Source organism: Hyperoodon ampullatus, assembly GCF_949752795.1.
Source record: "Hyperoodon ampullatus genome assembly, chromosome: 1".
In the NCBI taxonomy this organism is placed as follows: domain Eukaryota; kingdom Metazoa; phylum Chordata; class Mammalia; order Artiodactyla; family Ziphiidae; genus Hyperoodon; species Hyperoodon ampullatus.
The window spans coordinates 229,599,364-229,615,605 of record NC_136914.1 but is presented as its reverse complement, the minus strand read 5'-3'; the positions used below and the strand labels follow the sequence as shown (position 1 = coordinate 229,615,605).

At 63.8% G+C, this 16,242-nt stretch overlaps 1 protein-coding gene across 2 annotated transcripts in view; it reads right to left on the bottom strand.

The window, feature by feature from the left end:
* Positions 1-3,796: 3,796 nt before the first annotated feature.
* The window catches only part of KNDC1 (kinase non-catalytic C-lobe domain containing 1), a gene marked incomplete at both ends in the record, with an annotated part of 57,274 nt that continues 44,828 nt past the window's right edge, over positions 3,797-16,242 (bottom strand). For both annotated transcript variants that reach the window (XM_079704965.1, XM_079704966.1), the window contains 13 exons: positions 3,797-4,028; positions 4,952-5,109; positions 5,851-5,910; positions 5,994-6,116; positions 8,934-9,084; positions 9,300-9,382; positions 9,796-10,002; positions 10,518-10,697; positions 10,771-10,918; positions 11,544-11,657; positions 13,269-13,489; positions 13,668-13,765; positions 13,835-13,928. In XM_079704965.1, the coding sequence (XP_079561091.1) occupies positions 3,797-4,028; positions 4,952-5,109; positions 5,851-5,910; positions 5,994-6,116; positions 8,934-9,084; positions 9,300-9,382; positions 9,796-10,002; positions 10,518-10,697; positions 10,771-10,918; positions 11,544-11,657; positions 13,269-13,489; positions 13,668-13,765; positions 13,835-13,928 (1,869 nt within the window). The remainder of the gene's footprint in view (positions 4,029-4,951; positions 5,110-5,850; positions 5,911-5,993; positions 6,117-8,933; positions 9,085-9,299; positions 9,383-9,795; positions 10,003-10,517; positions 10,698-10,770; positions 10,919-11,543; positions 11,658-13,268; positions 13,490-13,667; positions 13,766-13,834; positions 13,929-16,242) is intronic.

The following is a 16,242-nucleotide window of genomic DNA, read 5'->3' as shown; positions in this document are numbered from 1 at the left end:
CCATCTTATTAGTTCGTGCTAACACGAATGACGTCGGCAGACTTGCGGTCATGATGCTGATCCCCATCTCCGGTTAAGGCGGTGCCTGCCTCTCCCCACTGTCAGGTCATCCTCTTCCTGTCCTGCCCTGCAGTGGGGGTTGGTCACCAGGTCCCCTGCCGCCCACACTCGAGGGGGTAACAAACCACACCTCCCGGGGCAACCACACGTACTGTTTGGGTTTCTCCCAGTTCCTCCCGTTTATTTATTCATTCAGTTGTCCGTTTACTCCAGTGGGGACTCATGGACGTTTGTCCTGTTCCTGGGTCACAGCCCATCACTGTCGTACATGGGGGCTCAGACAGTCCAGCTCTGGCTGTGGGGAGTCTTCACAGCTCTTTCCCTTTTGACCCGTGTCCTTTTGATGTGATCTACCCTCCCACGCCCAAGCCCCGCTTTGAGCACTTCCTAGCTCGTGGCTCATCTGGTACTTTCCCCACTCAAGCCCTGGAATCAGCCATTTCCTTTTCTTGGAGAATTGAATGGTATCTGGAAACCAAGATTTGGGTACAGGATGCAGCTGCTGCTCTTGGGGTGTCACTGCTTCTGGGCCCGTGGTTCTGGGGGCAGTTTTGCTCCCCAGGGGACACTTGGCGATGTCTGGACAATTGTTGGTTGTCACAGCTGGGGGCAGGGGGCGGTGCTGCTGGCATCTAGAGGGTAGAGATCAGAGATGCTGCTAAACATCCTGCAGGCTCAAGACAGCCCCACAGCAGAGAGCCATCCCCCGACATGTCAGCGAAGCTGTGACTGAGATCCTGCGGTGGCAGCCGGGAAGTGGACCGCGCACAACCTGTATCTCGGGTCCCTGACCGCCTCGCACCTTGGGCTCCGTGAGATCCTTTCTCGGATGGTAGGAGGCCTGGTGCCCTCGTCGTCTCCAGCTGTCTACTCGCGTCCCACCCCCCAGCGAGGGCACAGAGGAGCCTCGGAGGGCTGGCCTGGTGCCGGAGAAGCTGCTCCCAGCCGGGGTGCAGTCCTCGCTGCGGTTCTTTTGTCTTCAGCTCAGTCTCCCTTCAGAACAGTGTTCCCCACGGTCACTGAGGTCCACCCCCTGGGGAGCGGGAGAGGCAGTGAGGAGATGCGGCTGCAGGAAGGTGGCAGCTCAAGCCGTCCCGTCCCAGGAGAAGTCCCGCTGTCCTTGCAGCAGGTGTCAGACGGCAGCCGGAAGGACACGAGCCACAGGGAGGGGTGTGGCCAGCACCCAGCCAGCCCCTCGGCCACTTACCCCAGCACCACCGGCCACTCCAAGCCCGTGTCCCAGGCGATGGCCTGGCTGCCGGGGTCCCACCGGCCTTCTCCGGGTGGCGGGTGCTGGTGCCGGCCCGGGGGCTGCCTTGGGCTTGATCCCAGCCTGCCGGGCACGGGGGAGTGGGACCCCGTTTGTGGCGGGGGCCTCCCCAGAGCCTGGGTGCGCAGGGCTGGGCTCCATTCAGCGTAGGAGGGGCTGCACGGGGTTGGGGGCGGCTGGCTGGGGTGCTGGCTGGCAGTTCTCAGAAAAACGTGTTGATGTGATCAGAGCCGGTGTAGTGAAGGGAGAGCCGGTCCTCCTTGTGCTTTAGTCGTGTCTCGGGAGGAAGAGGGACCAGGGTCTAGTGGTTCTAAGGTGGCTGAGGACCCCCCGCCCCGGCCCAGACTCCAGAGCCACGTGACCACGGCAACTACTGTCCATAGTAACACGACCCCACCATCTCCCCGTCTTTGTTGGTGTCCACCAACCCTCAGCTCTTCCACTGGGACCCTTCCCGGTGGTGACCAAGCCCCGGAAACACCCCAGCCTGCCCCCGGCAAGGATGAGCCGGCTGTTTGGCCTGTGGGCTGTGGACGAGGTCTGGGTGGCCGGACGCCAGGATGGGCAGGGCTTGTGGCAGACAGGCACGGGCCGTGGTGCCCGGAGGCCTTGGCAGGTCAGCGACTGTGGGAGGTTGGCTGTCTCCTCCTCCAGCGGCAGATATGTCCCGGGCAGCGGGGTGAGCCTGCCTGCTCACGGGCCCTGGGTGGTGGGGTTTGGCCCTTTGCGCACCATCGGAGGACATCGCCGTGGCCTGAGCTTCCTCGTCCCCTCGTCCCCTCCCGCCTTCATGAGCAGCCCTGAAGACGTCTTCGTCTGGCTTGAAGAAGCCACCCTGACCCACGAAGCAGGTAAACACGAGGAGCCCACGAAGGCCATCTTGGTAGAAATGACTTTATTTAGAAACCTAAACCGCACGTGAGGGCGACATGCAGACAGTCGTGCTGGAGCCGAAGCCTGGCCGCTCCCCCAGATAAACCGTTACAGTTGGAATGTTTATTTGCACTGGATGCTAACCTCGTTTCAGGCTTTGTAGCGCTATCTTTGTTGAATTCAAATCCTGAAAATGTAGGAGTTGATCTGCAGAACCAAATTCTCATATAAAAGCCACGTTTGCAGGGCCAGGAGTGCCTCTCACGTTCCACGAAAGCGGGACGTAGATGTCGCGAATGAATATATGTGGGAAGACACATCTTGACAATAGAAGTTCAGTGTTTTCTCAAAGGTAATGGTTTTCCTAGAAATACCATGAGCTGGCTGCGCTAAAGAATCATTAATTCTAAAACTTAAAAGAACAGTATTGGGTCTTGCAGCGATTTGCAACGTAAAAACTTTGGTGCCTGGGATGGTGCCAGGGCTCTGGCCTCCCTGCTGTGGAGGTGTTACGCGCTGTCCTGGTCCCATGCCCCTGGCCGAGCGCGGTTTGGAAACAGCCCTGGGGAAGAGCTTGGTACCACCGAGGCAGCAGACTTCATTTCCTCGTCAGAAAGCGCTGGTGACGGCCAGTCTCAGGAGCTAGGCGTGGGTGTGTGCATCACATGCATGGCTGCTGAAGACTGGGGGGACCCGGCCATGGCCCTACAGCCCCCAGGCCCCCAGGTAGGGCAGAGGGAAGCTCTCTGTGCCCCTGAGGCTGTGTCTCTGCTTTGGAGCGGCTGTCTGAGTCCTGCATGCTTTGGAAACAGAGCCTCGGCCCAGGTGTACCCGCCCCACCAGGAAGTGCTCTCAGTGGTGGGGCGGTGGGCACAGGGGCCACGGGGCACTTGGGAGCTGCCAGTGTGGAGCCACGAGGCACCCTCCGGCAGCAGGAGGCCGGGCCGGGACGGAGGCAAGGCCAGGCGTCTTGCCGGGAAGGGCTGCGAGGCTCTGGCACCCGCACCTGGGCCTGGGTGAGCAGCCAGGGGGTGGGGCTGGAGGAGCGGGAGGTCCGGCAGGGAGGGACTGTGAGCCCAGGGTGGGGCTTGGGCCCCCGGAAGCCGCAGGGGCCCCAAGGGAAGGTTTCAGAACCCCCTGGAATCTGTGGTTGGCAGGGGGGTCAGAGGTCAGTCTTGGCCCTTCGTTGTTGGGCAGACATACACCAGACTCGTGGGAACACTGCTCAGTGGGCGCTTGGGTTTAAAGGCTGAGCTGGGTGCTGGGGTGCGGGGTTTCTGGGGGCTGAATGGCCAGAGAATTGAGTGAAACCTGTTTATCTCTGAGAAATATAAATGGGTATTCGGCTCCTGGGGAGCTTACTCACCCTATTTTGGTTTAAATTTTAAATCTTTCAATTTAATTTAAAAGTTCTCTTAGAAACCCCCCTCAGCCTCTCCTGGCGCCATCTCTCGGGTCTGGGTCTGAGCCCATGCTCCCGCCCTGGTGCCCCTCCTGGGCCGTGGGGGCCCCTGTCTGACATGGCAGGCACGGCCCCCTCCGCCCCAGGTCTGTCCTCGGTGTGGACTCCACACCCAGACCCGCTGTCCGGCGCTACTGGAACGTGGCTTTCATTCTCCGCAGCTTGTCCTGAATCTTCTTGGGGTGCTTCTCGCTGGCCACCTGGTGGGAGCCAGCCCTGCTGTCCTCGGCCAGAATGGAGATGTCGGCCCCGCTGAATCGGGCGATTCTCTGCTTGAGGTGAGACTGCAGCTTGGGGTCGGGGGCGAACGTGTAGGGGTTCTCCTGGAACGCGTGGACCTGGCTCGCCACCTTGGCGATGTTTCTTTGTTGGGGGAAGAAACGAAACGTGAGTTTGCACGAGTCACGGGGGCAGCGTCTGCAGCCAGTGGGTTCCCAGCCTGCTGTCAGGCACTGTCCCAACCAGGCCGCATCAAAGTCCAAACTCCGAGGGACCAGTCCGCCCTTGACCCTGAGGCCTGCCCAGCCTCCACCTGGCTGCCATGTGGACGATGAAGTGGGGGGAGAGGATGGAGTGGGGTGCAGGGTCGTGTGGGGAGGGTCTCCCTGGAGACGGGGAGGCACTGTCCTGAGAGGCAGTGTGGGCCTGGGGCGCTGCGCAGGGACGTGGGCCTGGAGCTCCTAAGGAGCGGCCGGCCCCAGGGTGGGCTTCCGAGGGCACCTCTGTGCCTTCCGGGGCCAAAAGGAGCAACGATTGCCTTTGGCTGGGAGTGTCTGAGTCCCTGGCAGGGTCACGGTGGTGGTCGTCACCAACAGCCCCCCAGTCTCCTCCTCCCAGGTGGGTCCGCAGGTGTGCCGGGCAGTTGAACGGTGGGGACTGACAATGAGTCCTCCGGACAGCTCTACGGAGGGGCCCCAAGGGGGACAGCAGAGGTAGGGAGAGGGGAGATGTGGCTTGGGGGGGTCAGGGAGGGTGGTCGCACAGAGGTGGCATTCTGGGTGCGCCTGGATCTCCCAATAGGAAGGGAGGTCGCGGCAACACTGGGGCAGTGTTTAGGGCCGTGGACGCTGGACTGTACGAATTGTTTACCCCTTGTTTGTGGAGAAGGAGGTGGCTGGAGGTCACCCAGGGGAGAGGGTGTGGAGGCCCGGGCTGGGGTGAGGGCTGGGTGAGGGGCGAGGCGGCCTAGGTCTCAGAGGAACAGGAGATATGGGGGCGGCCCCCCACCTGGCTTGTTCTACCTGTTGGGTCCCCCACCTGGCTCGTTGTAACTGTGGGCCCCTCACCTGAGCTTGCTCCACCTGTGGGCCCCGTTGGTCATGGTGAAGCCCCCTGTCTCCAGCTGCTGGATGTGCATGGCCAGGAGGTGGGCTGAGGGCAGGGTGGGCTGGGTCCTGAAGCGCCGTCCTTCCATCAGACACAGGCTGTCGCTCTTCAGGAAAACCTGGGGCCCAGCCAGGGGCGAGGGCGGAGGGTTGGGGGGACGGACAGGTGAGAGGTCAGCCCAGGTGCCCAGCAGGGGGCGGCTCAGCCCGGCCAATCCCAGCTGGCGCCTGTATTCCTGCTGCAAGGGGGTTACAGCACCCCGATTTATCAGCCAGTCCAAAACGTACTTTGGCTCTTGGGTTGGGGAAAGTCCAGATGTCTAAAGCTTGCAGACACAAAAGGAACACTGACCCCCACCAGAAAGCCGTGCGCTTCCTGCTGCTGGTGGCAAATTCCTCTCCAGAAAAGAGCCAGGTGACCCCACTGCCCAAATTAGACTGGGAGCCGGGCTGGCCGGCCGCAGGGACCCCTGGGTGTGGTGGCAACCGAGGACACACAGCAGTCCCCCCACCGGCAGAGCGCTGCGTCTGGGGCTGGCTGCAGGCCGCTCCCGCCTCCTCAGTCTGGGAAATGCCCCTCATCCAGAGGGCGTGTCCTCATTTAGGATCTCACGAGGGCCGGCCAGGAGGCAGGTAGGTCGGCCAAGCTCAGGCGGGGCCTCAGGGCACCTGCACCCCAGGCTGGAATCACGGCCCTGGAGCCACCCTGCCACCTCTGCCCAGGTGAGCGGCCGAGGCCCCGGGGGAGATGATGGGGGGGCCACGCACGATTGTGAGGTGGGCGCCACGATGCAGGATCTGCCGGGTGATCCGCCCCACCCCAGGGTGTGAGCTGCCCAGGAGCTCGCGCAAAGGGGTACCTCCACGGCTTTCAGCTCCTCCATGACCTCTGCTATCTTTGCGGGTAGAATTCTCCAGGCCTAAAATAAAAGCACAGGTGAAACTCCTACAGCCCTGTCTGTGCCCACTGCGTGGCTGCAGCCGGGCCCCCCGGGTGACTCACAGGGGACTGTCGCACGGCCGGGTGCTCCAGGCCACCCAGGATCTGCATAGCTGTTGCGAAGTTCCTCTGCTCATAGCAAGACTTCGCAATCAGCAGAAATTTGGAGAGCAGGTTCACCTGCAGCTGAAACCAGAGAACAAGACACTCAGCGTCCTCCGTCTCAGACGAGGGACCAGGGCACAGGGGCCAGCGTCAGGGTGCAGGGCGGTGCGCCCACCTCCGTGCAGGGGAGGGCGTCGGGGCCCAGAAAACAAAGGCACAAAGGTGTGCAAAGTCCATCTCGCTTCTCTCCCGGGACAAATCTCTGCTCAGGTCAAATCGGGGGAGTGGGAAGGGCACCCCCACTCGGGGAGATGGAGCCGAGGTGTCCAGAGGCAAACGGGGAGCTGATTTCAGCTTCTCGTCCGCCCAGCTGAGTCCGCGGCGGGACGGGGTTGCAGCGCCTCAGGGGTCATTGGTCGGCAGGGCAGATTCACCGGATTTGATGGGAACACCCCACGGCAGCCCCTGCTACCCCAGTGGGATTCTCCTCTCTGAGCAGACCTGAGGGGCCTGGCTCACGGCCCCACAGTTAGTGCGTGGATTTTACACAGTTCCAGCAACTTCCAGAAGATTCTGGAGAATTCAGCTGACCCCCTCATTTCAGAGCTGCCTCACCCTTCGTGGTCAGTCGCCACGGCCAGGGGCATCCTTCAGGTGGGAACATCGCCTGCGGGTCCCAACCAGACACCCTTCTCCTGGGCTTGACCCTTGTCTGGGTCACAGGACGGGCACTGGGGGTCACTCAGCACCGTCGCCTCCCAGCTGTCTGGCTCGAGTGCCTCTTAAAGGATCTTGAAAAACATGTACCCACTCCTGCTTCTTACGTTGACACCTCATCACTTTCTCCATAGGTTCAGATGGATGCAAAGTAGGCGATTTCCAGCCCGTCCAGGCAGAGCTGTCCCCTCACTGCTGAGCCTCGTACCGGTCAAGTCACACAGTGGGTCTGCTCTTGTGACCGGCGTCCTGCCCTCAAGGCTCAGCCGTCGTGGCCTGTGTCACCGTCTGGTTCCCTCATAGGACTGAATATTTTCCCAGGGTGGATGGTGTACCACGTTGTTCATCCATTCGTCCATCGACGGATATTAGGTTGCTTCCTTCTCTTGGCTGTCGAGTTCCGTCACTTTTACACCTGTCTGATGAAGCCAGAGTCCTGATTTGCTTTCAGTCCCACCATTATTCATCTACAAAAAGGGAAGCTTTTCTTGAAGGTGAGATGCTTTACACTATTTCCTTTCCTTCTTGACCTCGTGTTTCCACTGTCTCACCCCGGCCTGCCCCACCCCGGGATGTGATCTGGAAAGAATGCACTGTTACCACTGGGGGCTTTTATTAGCCTTCCGTTACATTCTCTGGCTCAAAATTAGAGTTTTGACAAATTTTTCTGAGAGCAGAGCTTATGAATGTAGAAGTCAGTCTCCCGGGTTGTTCTGACAGCACAGTGACACCCAATAAGTGGAACAACGTGTATTTCAGAACTTGGTCGGCATGTTTGCCGAAGGCGCCCACGTGGTTTCCTGAGAACTCCTGGCACTTTCTCCCCTCGGTGCCTGTGCTGTCCTGTCCCTGCTGACGCGGCACTGTCCCTCCAACCTCTGCTCCCAGGGACAGGGGAGCCGTTCACGCAATGGGGAGAGTTTGGTCCCTGCAACAGTGGTTCCTTCCCGCCAGGCGCTGACCCCGGGTGCGTCCCAGATGGGTCTGAAGACCGTTCCGTCCTGCGGCCTGGGGACGCCGGCGCCCCTTTGTGGTGACCTGTGGGTGGGGCAGCTGCAGAGGCTCTGGGTGGAGGACTCCCTGGAAGCCCCAGTACCCAGGCCCCGTGTGATGCCCCCGATCGGGGGAGGCTGCACTTTGATGTCACTCACGATAACATCGTGGATTGGAACAAACCGGGTTGGGGAGGGGGGCCAGGCCACATTCTGGCAGAAGTGAGGTCGGGTCAGTCTGTCAGCCGATAAACCCTTAAAGAAAATTCTCCCGGAAAGGGGAAAGAGTGGAAAACTCTGCATTTGTTCATGGGCCTTGGGGTTGCCCCTAGGGGCTTGGGGGACACAGAGGAATATACTGGAAAAGGAAAGACACATTGCAGAGGCTCTTAATGCCGGAACGGGCACGTCCGGGCTTCACCGTCTCTCGGGGAGGTGGTGGCCGCGGTGGGCTCTGGGGCAGCTCCTGGGACAGAACAGGGTCCCCCGCCCCGAGCTCCCCCGTCGTGCTCAGGCCACTCCAGCGGCTCATGCCTGGGGAGCTGATTCTTCGGGCCTGGGAGGCGGTGGGCGTGCACCCGCGGGAAGGGGCCGTGCGACACAGCAGGAGCCCCGTCGTCCCCACCGGTTCCTCCATGTGGCCACGTGCTACAGGCAGGACCCTGGCCTCAGGTGGAAGGACGTCGGAGGCCTTGGCAGCAGGGTGCTCTCTGGGCGGACTCTGGGGCACTAGGCCCACCCGCGGCCCCTCCTGCCTGGGTGGGACCTGAGGGAGGTGCTGGCCCTGAAGCAGGTGGGTTGGTCCAGGCCGAGGCCTGTGGGACCCAGAGGAGCCTCACCTTGATGGGACCACTGAGAAGTGTTTCATTTGTTCCACAGACTGGCCGAGGACACACGTGCACCCGTGCTGTTGTGACAGTGGCCACGAGAGAGCGGGCCAGTTCCCAGCCCTGGGTCGCAACCGACGCAGGAGTGGGGAGCGCGCGGGGGCCACGTTAGCGTGGGTGCGACGCCGCGTCCAGCTGTGAGCGGGGTGTGCCTGCGTGAGGTCTGCGTGTCCGTGCCGCGGGGACAGGCCTGGGTGGGCCTGGAGCCCCCCTGCACCCCCAGCAGAGGGGATCTCCCAGGGAGGTGCCCTTGCTGCCAGCAGCCCCGACTCTGTGCTGGGGCCAGAGCTGAGGGCACTGACCTTGGAGGTGTGGCTGGTCACGATTTCGGCGGCCACCCAGGTGCTGACGTCGTCTGCGCTTCTTAAAAGCTGTAACAGGTACTTGTCCTGGACGTAGTTGGGCAGAAATAAGCTGCAGGTTTTGGCCGACAGAGACCCAGAGGAGCTGGCTCTGCAAGAGACGCAGGCGCACGTCCCAGCCAGGACCCGGGGTGGCGCTCGGCCCAGGAGGCTGGCGGGACGGGCCCTGCGAGGTGAGGGTCCAGCCGAGCACCACAGGCATTGCCCTTCCGCTGGGAGTGTCCAGGAGACGCTTGGGTGAGGCCCCAAGACCCTCCGGCCAACCCTGCATCCCAGGCTTCTCTGACAGCCACGCCGGACACTCACTTGGGGACGGCCACACTTTTGTCCGTGACGCCCAGGGCCCGAGAGTTTAAGAAGTGGACGGGGTGGCACTTGTGAAACAACTCCTGCCGGGGACAAGGACGCAGAGGTCAGGCAGCGCCGGGGCCTGAGCGGGGGTGGTGGGCATGTGCAGTCACAGGGCTGGGCCCCCAGGGACTCTGCACGTCCACCCAGACAACAGTGGTGGGGGGGAGGGGTCGCTGGGTCCCTGTCCCTGCTGTCACCTGCCAAGTGATGGGGGCCCAGGATGCCTGGGGGCCTGGGAAGGGGCACCTGGGGGCTGGGCACCCAGTTCCAGGAGGGAGGGCCTAGCACACGTGGACCCCGCCCGTCCCGCAGGGCAGGGCGCCCTCCAGCACGTGGGGGGGTGTGCCCTGTGGGACCTCGTGGGGCCTGTGCACCTGGCGCCCTCTTGCTGAGGGCCTCAGTGCCCACCCACCCCCTTACACGCTGCCGCAGCGTCAGCCCCCACCCTCACCTGCTGCAACAGCGTCAGCTGGCTAAAGAGCTGGTGGGTGCTGTACTCGGTCAGGAAGTAGGGCCCCTTCTCGCTGGCCCTGGCATAGGGGCCATAGAAGTCCTCGAAGAAGCAGGGCTTGGGCAGGGCGGATGCGATGCTGTACTGGCGCTCCTTGTGGTGGGGCAGCGCCAGCCCGTTGCCCCGGGACAGCCGCCAGGGGAAGCTCTGCAGGGCAGGAAGGCCAAGCCCCGGAGGGTCCCCTCCAGGTTAGGGCGGGGTGGGGGGGGGGGGGTGGGCCCAGGCCCAGGACCTCGCAGCCTGGCTCAGCTAGAGCCACAGGGCAAATCCCTCCCGCCCGCAGCCATGCTGGGTCGAGGACGCCTGTCCTGGTCACGTCATGGATGGGGCTGTCTGCACGTATCACGGTGAGGTCCCCTCAACCCTGCTCCCGTCCAAGGCCATTTCCCAGCCCCCGCTTGGCCCCAGAGTCAGGGAGGCGGGGTGCTCTGAGGCCCTGGCCGGCCCTCTGCTGTCCTTGTCCACGGCCAGGGGGCAGAAAGTGCCAGGCCCAGAGGGCTGGTGCCCAGGACCGGCAACACGGGGGGCACGTGCACGTTTGTGCACGTGTGCCTGTCCGTGTGCGTGTGTACCAGGGCACGCGTGTGTGTGCACATGAGCACAAGAGTGTGCGTGCCTGCGTAGGCGGTGTCCCCACACCGGCTCCCCGGGAAAGGCCGCACCTTCCGGGAGACGCCGTCCTCTGAGAGCCTTTTCCACAGGGCGTTGAGGGGCCTGGTGGCATCCTCCGCCTCCTTGGGGTCCTGCAGGTCTGTGCTGCGTGGGGCACCCTCAGCCCGCCGCTCGGTGCCCACCTCCAGGAGGCCCAGCAGGGGCTCTGCGGAGCCGTCCAGGGGCAGGATCTGGGCAGAAGCATGCGGGGTCGCCCGCTGCTCCAGAGGGGCAGTGGCCCCGCTCCCCGAGCCGCGCCCTCACCTGGGAGGCGAGGTAGTCCTGGAGCCTCCCCTGGAGCCCGGCGTCCCTCCGGAAGTCCACGGCGTAGCAGTCCTCCAGCCAGGCCTGCAGGAGGCAGAAGCTGCGCCTGTAGATCTTGGAGGAGGTGGAGGTGGGATCCTGGTGGGCCCTGGGGGCAGATGGAGGCCTGAGCCACGCAGGTCCCCCCGCGCCCGCCTGGCGTCACACCTTAGCCAGCGGGTGCGTGGGGTCTGAGTGTTGTGGTCTGAGTGCGGCTCTGTCTTCGCGGCACTTCAGCCCCACCGAGCCCGCCCAAGTGGTGACGGGGGCAGGGCAGCGGCCCCCGCCCCCCCCCGCTTGGTGCCCGTCCTGGAGCCCCTGCCACCCTCACAGCCGGCACCCAGGGGCTGGAAGGCATCCCGAGAGGCAGGGTGGGAGCCCGGCTCTGCGTGTGGCAAAGCAGGGGACTGGGGTCTCCCGTGAGTCCCTCCCCTCCCAGGGCTTCTGGCCTGGGCTTGTGCGGAGTCTGGGGGGCGACGACAGGTCAGCTCAGAGGGCCAGAGCACGTCCAGCATCGCCCACCACCCCTTCCCTTGTTGACCCCACCTGCCGGCTGAAGCCCGCGGGACCCTCCCTGCCCCCCAGCTGCCCTCCCCCAGCCCACAGGCCTGGCGCTCACCGTCTTCCTGCCTGTCCCAGCCCCCTCCCCGGCCGCCGTCCCCTCCTGACACTTCTGCCCTGGCCTGGGCCTTCCCGGCGGCTCTGGCCTCGTCCTCATCAGGGTAGGCAGGTACCTGGACACGGTGCTGCTGATGCGGTCCAGCAGGAAGTGCAGGAAGTCGTGGGGGCTGCAGAAGTACCGGAAGGTGTACAGGAACTGCTGCACGTAGCCCTCCAGGAAGGCGTCGCTGCGGGGAGGGGGCAGTCAGCCGCCAGGACGCGGCCCGGGCCCCCCAGCCCTGCGGTCCTGGGGTGGGCGCGTGTGCGCGTGAGCCCCTTGCCAGGAGGGAGGCCAGCAGGAGCGCCGCTCAGAAATAAGTGGGGGGAGCACTGATCACGTCCGAAATTCCTAAATGTTGCGAGTCTGAGGACTTTTGTAACATCCGTTTTTAAGGCCCTCGCTGCGTTGTCTTTTAGAAACGACTCAGAAAGCTGAGCCAGAGCAGTGGCCCAGCCCCAGCCGGAAATCACTGTTAGGAAACAGGCAGCTGAGGGCGAGAGGGTCCTTGCCCCTCGGGGAGGGTCCCCCACCTCGGGGTGCCCCAGGGAGCCAGGGGAGTGAGAAAGAGGTGGGGGTCCAGGAATGAGCGAGCCTCTGCCTGGGACGTTGCGGCCTGGCTCAGGCTGGGGACTAGGCAGCCCGGGTTCAGCATCCCGCAGAGGGGACACCCGCGGGGTCTGCAGGTATGAGCCCGTGCCCCTTCAGAGATGCTGTGCTCACACAGGACGCGCAGCATGCCCTGTGATACCGGTGCGCACGTATGCGCGCGCGCGCTCGTCTCCCGGAAAGCATAGTGCCTGTGGCGGCGTGTGACGTCCCACATTGCAGAGGAGGCCGGAGCCTGAGGGGCAGCCTGGAGCCCCGCCAGCAGGAGCCCCAGTCAGCCCACCTCGGGGGAACGGGCCGGGGAGCGGGGAGAGGCAGCTGCCCCGGGAGGGCCCCTGCTCCCCAACTGGCTGCCAAGAGCCAGCAGCCTGGGGTCACCACAGCCTCCAGCCCAAAGAAGACCCCAGGGACTCCAAAGTGGTGTCATGAGTCCCTAAAAGTCAACACTGGGGTGAGGCCTCCACCATCGTCTGGGAGGAGGTATGTACCCAGCCCTGATGGGGCCCGGGAGGGGGCCGGGCCCTGGAGGAGGCTGCCCTGTGCCCGAGAACCAGGTGGAGCTGGCGGGGCGGACGGAGGGATGGCAGGGTTGGGTGTGGCCCGGGGGCCCCTGTGACCCTGGACGGAGGGGCCTGGCCCTTCCCGCGGTAGGTGAGCCCGTGCACCTGCATCATTAGGGGATCCCGCAAGCCTAAGCCCCGCTGATGCCCAGAAATGCTGCAGAGAGCTGGCTGGGGCCAACCTCACCACAGCCCCGGGGAGCCCGATGTTAACTTATGGGGTGTCTGACTTAGGAAAGCAGATGGGGTCCAGGTGCCCCTGAGGCTCCCGGCTGCGCTCAGGTTCAGAAGCCCACCGAGCTGTTAGTCACGGCGGCCGCATTCCTGGGCTCTCCTTCAAAGTGCTCCCTGCACACCTGACCCAGACGCCCAGGTCCACAGGTGTGGGTCCAGTAGGGCCCGTGGCTCTGAGGCCACTCAGCCAAGGACCTGGAGGCCAGTGGGAGCCAACACAAGGCAACTTAAAGGGAACTTTCTAAATAAAAAAAGTGCAAACCTGTCTCAGATGAGGGCAGGTGAGAGTTCTCACCTCTTTCACCCCCAGCCCCCCACCACGGGGCCTATTTGTTTCCTCCCTGCTTTTATCTCCGAAGGCCTGGGGGGCACAGAGACACCCTCCCTCCCCGCTGCACCTGGAGTAGAGGTAGGCCATGAGCCCCAGCGGCGTGCCAGCCTGCAGGACGCGGGCCTTCCTCTGCCGGCCGTCACGCGGGTGCTTGCTGGCGTTGTAGAAGATGAGGGATGAGGACTCGTCCAGGGGGCTGAAGTCCAGCGTGTCGCAGTGGGCGGCCGCGATGTTCACGATCACGGGCAGGGCGCAGGGCTCCAGGCCCCACCGCTCCGCGTACATGACCTGGAGCGCGAGTCACCGCTGTCGGGTTGGCCTGCTGCCGGGTCACCCCGCCCCTGACCCGGCAGGGGGGTGGCCTCTCAGGGGTGGGTATGTTTTCACAGGGACTGATTTCCAAGGTTTTAGCGGGAGGAGCCCAGCGAGCGCCAGGCCTCTGGAGGGACGGGAGCGGGGGCCTTGCCTGTAGGTACTTCTTGACCAGCCCGAGGAACTGCACCTTGGACCTCATCTCTTCCAGCTGCCCTTTCAGTTTGGACAACATGGTCTTCACCTCGGAGCCTGAGGGCGGGCAGAGTCAGCCCAAAGCAGCCCCCAGCCCCGGCCCCGGCCCACGTCCAGCAAGGCTACCTTTGCTCCGCTTCTCCTTCTGTAGGAGCTTCTGGTAGAACTTGAGGGTTTTCCGGAAGTTTCTCTTCTCAATTGTGAGCTGCTGCTCCAGCTCCTGGAGAGGAAAGAGCCGTGAGCCCCCGGCGCCCCGCCCCTTGGCAGTTCAGGGGAAGCAGGTTTGCACGCAGGACCCCGAGGCTGGCCTTCGGGCGAAAGAAGGGACGTCTGCGTCTGGTCAATGGAACCGGACATCCAGACGGGTTAGCAAATGTCTCAGTAAACTAACTGGAAAGAACCAGATGCGATGGACTCGCTTAAAAAACGAGGCCAAATGTATGAGGCAGCGGTGACCGCCAGCCTCTCCTAACACCCCCAGGTGGCCTGCCCCCACCAGCCGCCCAGGAGGAAAGGTGGGCAGAGCGGCGTGGGGCGCGTCCACTGCCGGTGGGTCTGGGCCACGGAGGGCCTGCCTTCCAGTGAGATATCCAGGCAGCACGCCCACTGTTGGGGGCCGGGGGGACCTGGGTCCACGCCTCCTGTGCTTTCTCTGGTCCTGGGGAATGGTCTCCAGTGGCGTCTTCAGGGCAGGTCCACGCAGCAGGCGGTGGCTGTCCTCACGGGCACGTGTGGTCCTGAGAGGCCTCTCTGTGGCCCCAGGCACACCCCCTGAGGCCCCCACCCCACGCTTGGCCTCTGCCCCTCAGGACCCCCGTTGCGGTGCAGCCCGAGCCTCCCCGCTGTGGGCCAGGGTGCCTCCTGAGCCCCCCATGCGCTCGGCCACCCTGCTTTGAACATGAGGTTTGGACACGGCCAGCGTCGCAGACCCCGTTTGACCCGTCAAGACTGTCCCACCCCCGAGCCCACCGTGTAGGCCCCCTCGAGCCCCCGCTGCCCACTTGGTGCTTCCGTCCAAAAACCCAAAGACAGCGGGGGCTTCAGCCAGGCCAGGTCTCCACGAGGGAAGAGAGACCAAGGCTCGCAGGCTGCGGGGGAGCCGAGGGTGCCCGAGTTCTGCTTCGAGTGCCCAGCACCACGACGGGTCCCAGCCCCTTCCTGAAGGATCTGTATGTTCTCCTCTCACTTGGCGGGGAGGGAAGCCCTGGGGGCTGGACTGCCCCCTTCAAGGGCGGGAGAGGAGCCCATGATTCTTGGGCAGGAGTGGGCTCTGGGAAGCCTTGGGGGTCCCTGTGAGCTGGCCCCTGAGTCTTCCGCTGGGACCTTGAGGAAGACAGGCCACAGAGAGGGGCTGGGCTGGGGGCAGAGGCCAGGGGACCGCTCAGACCTCTGGGGAAGCCACTTGCTGTTAACAAGAGGGTCAAGGTGGCCCCCAGGTCCTGAGTCGGCCGTGCTTGCAGGAGCTCTACCCTGACAGCCGAGCATCTGGGCATTCATTCTGGGGAGTCTGATCACACGCAGTCCAGACAAGGTTCCCCCATCTCATCGTCCTACAGCAATGGACTTAGCTTTGTTGAGAGCATCTATTTCTGAACAGTTCTGTGGAATAAAAAGTGCAGGTGGCACTTTTATGTAAACACCCGAATCCCTTCTGTCTGGTGGTTTTACTGAAAACTGGTGGTTCACGTGGTTGTCGTTTTCCACGTGCCACGGCGGGGGGACCTCCAGGCCAGGGCAGCTGGGGGGCAGGGGCCGTGCCTGGGGTGGGGGAGGTGTTGCAGCCTGAGCACAAAACCTCGTCCCGTTGCAGAATCTCGGTTGTTGAACCCAGTCCCTCAAGGCCTCTGGTTCCTCCTCCAGCACAGCCGTGTGCAGCCTGTGGGGCGGCACTGGGATGCCCTACTGGAGGTCGCCAGGAGCTGGCGAGACGTCACGTTCCTGGACGTGCCTCGGAGGAGAGCTCGGGCTCATCACACAGCCTGGGTCCCATCCAGTCCCCACGTGACAGCCGGCCGGACCTGGGCACGGTCGTGGGAGTGGGGGCAAGATGGGGCAGGAGGGCATCACGACCCGCGTGCAGGACCTGCGCCCCCAGCACGGACCCACAGGCCATATGCGGCCGCTCAAGTGTCAAATGAAAAGCGAATTCCTCAGCCACGTGGGCCACACCTCAAGTGCTCAGTGGCCACACGGGCCAGTGGCAGCCCCATGGACCGCGCGGGTCTGGAACGTCCCATCGCGGAGCACGTCCTTTCGGATGGTGCCGCTCAGGGCTCAGCAGTAGGCGAGGTGGCCCCGTGCCATCACCCTCTGCTGCCCGGCATTGTCTCGGCGAGGCCCAAGGGTCTGCACAGCACCCGTCCCCCATGCCTGCTACGTGGTGGCCCTGGCTTCCCGAGGACGGTGGCGGGGACCCCGGCCTGCGTTCCAGGGCACAGCTCAGGTCCAGCCCTTCACCCCCGGGCCGCTGCCCAGATGCTGACTTGAGAAAACTCCCCAGCAGGGGCTTGCGGGCATGGCGGGGCCGCCGTCAG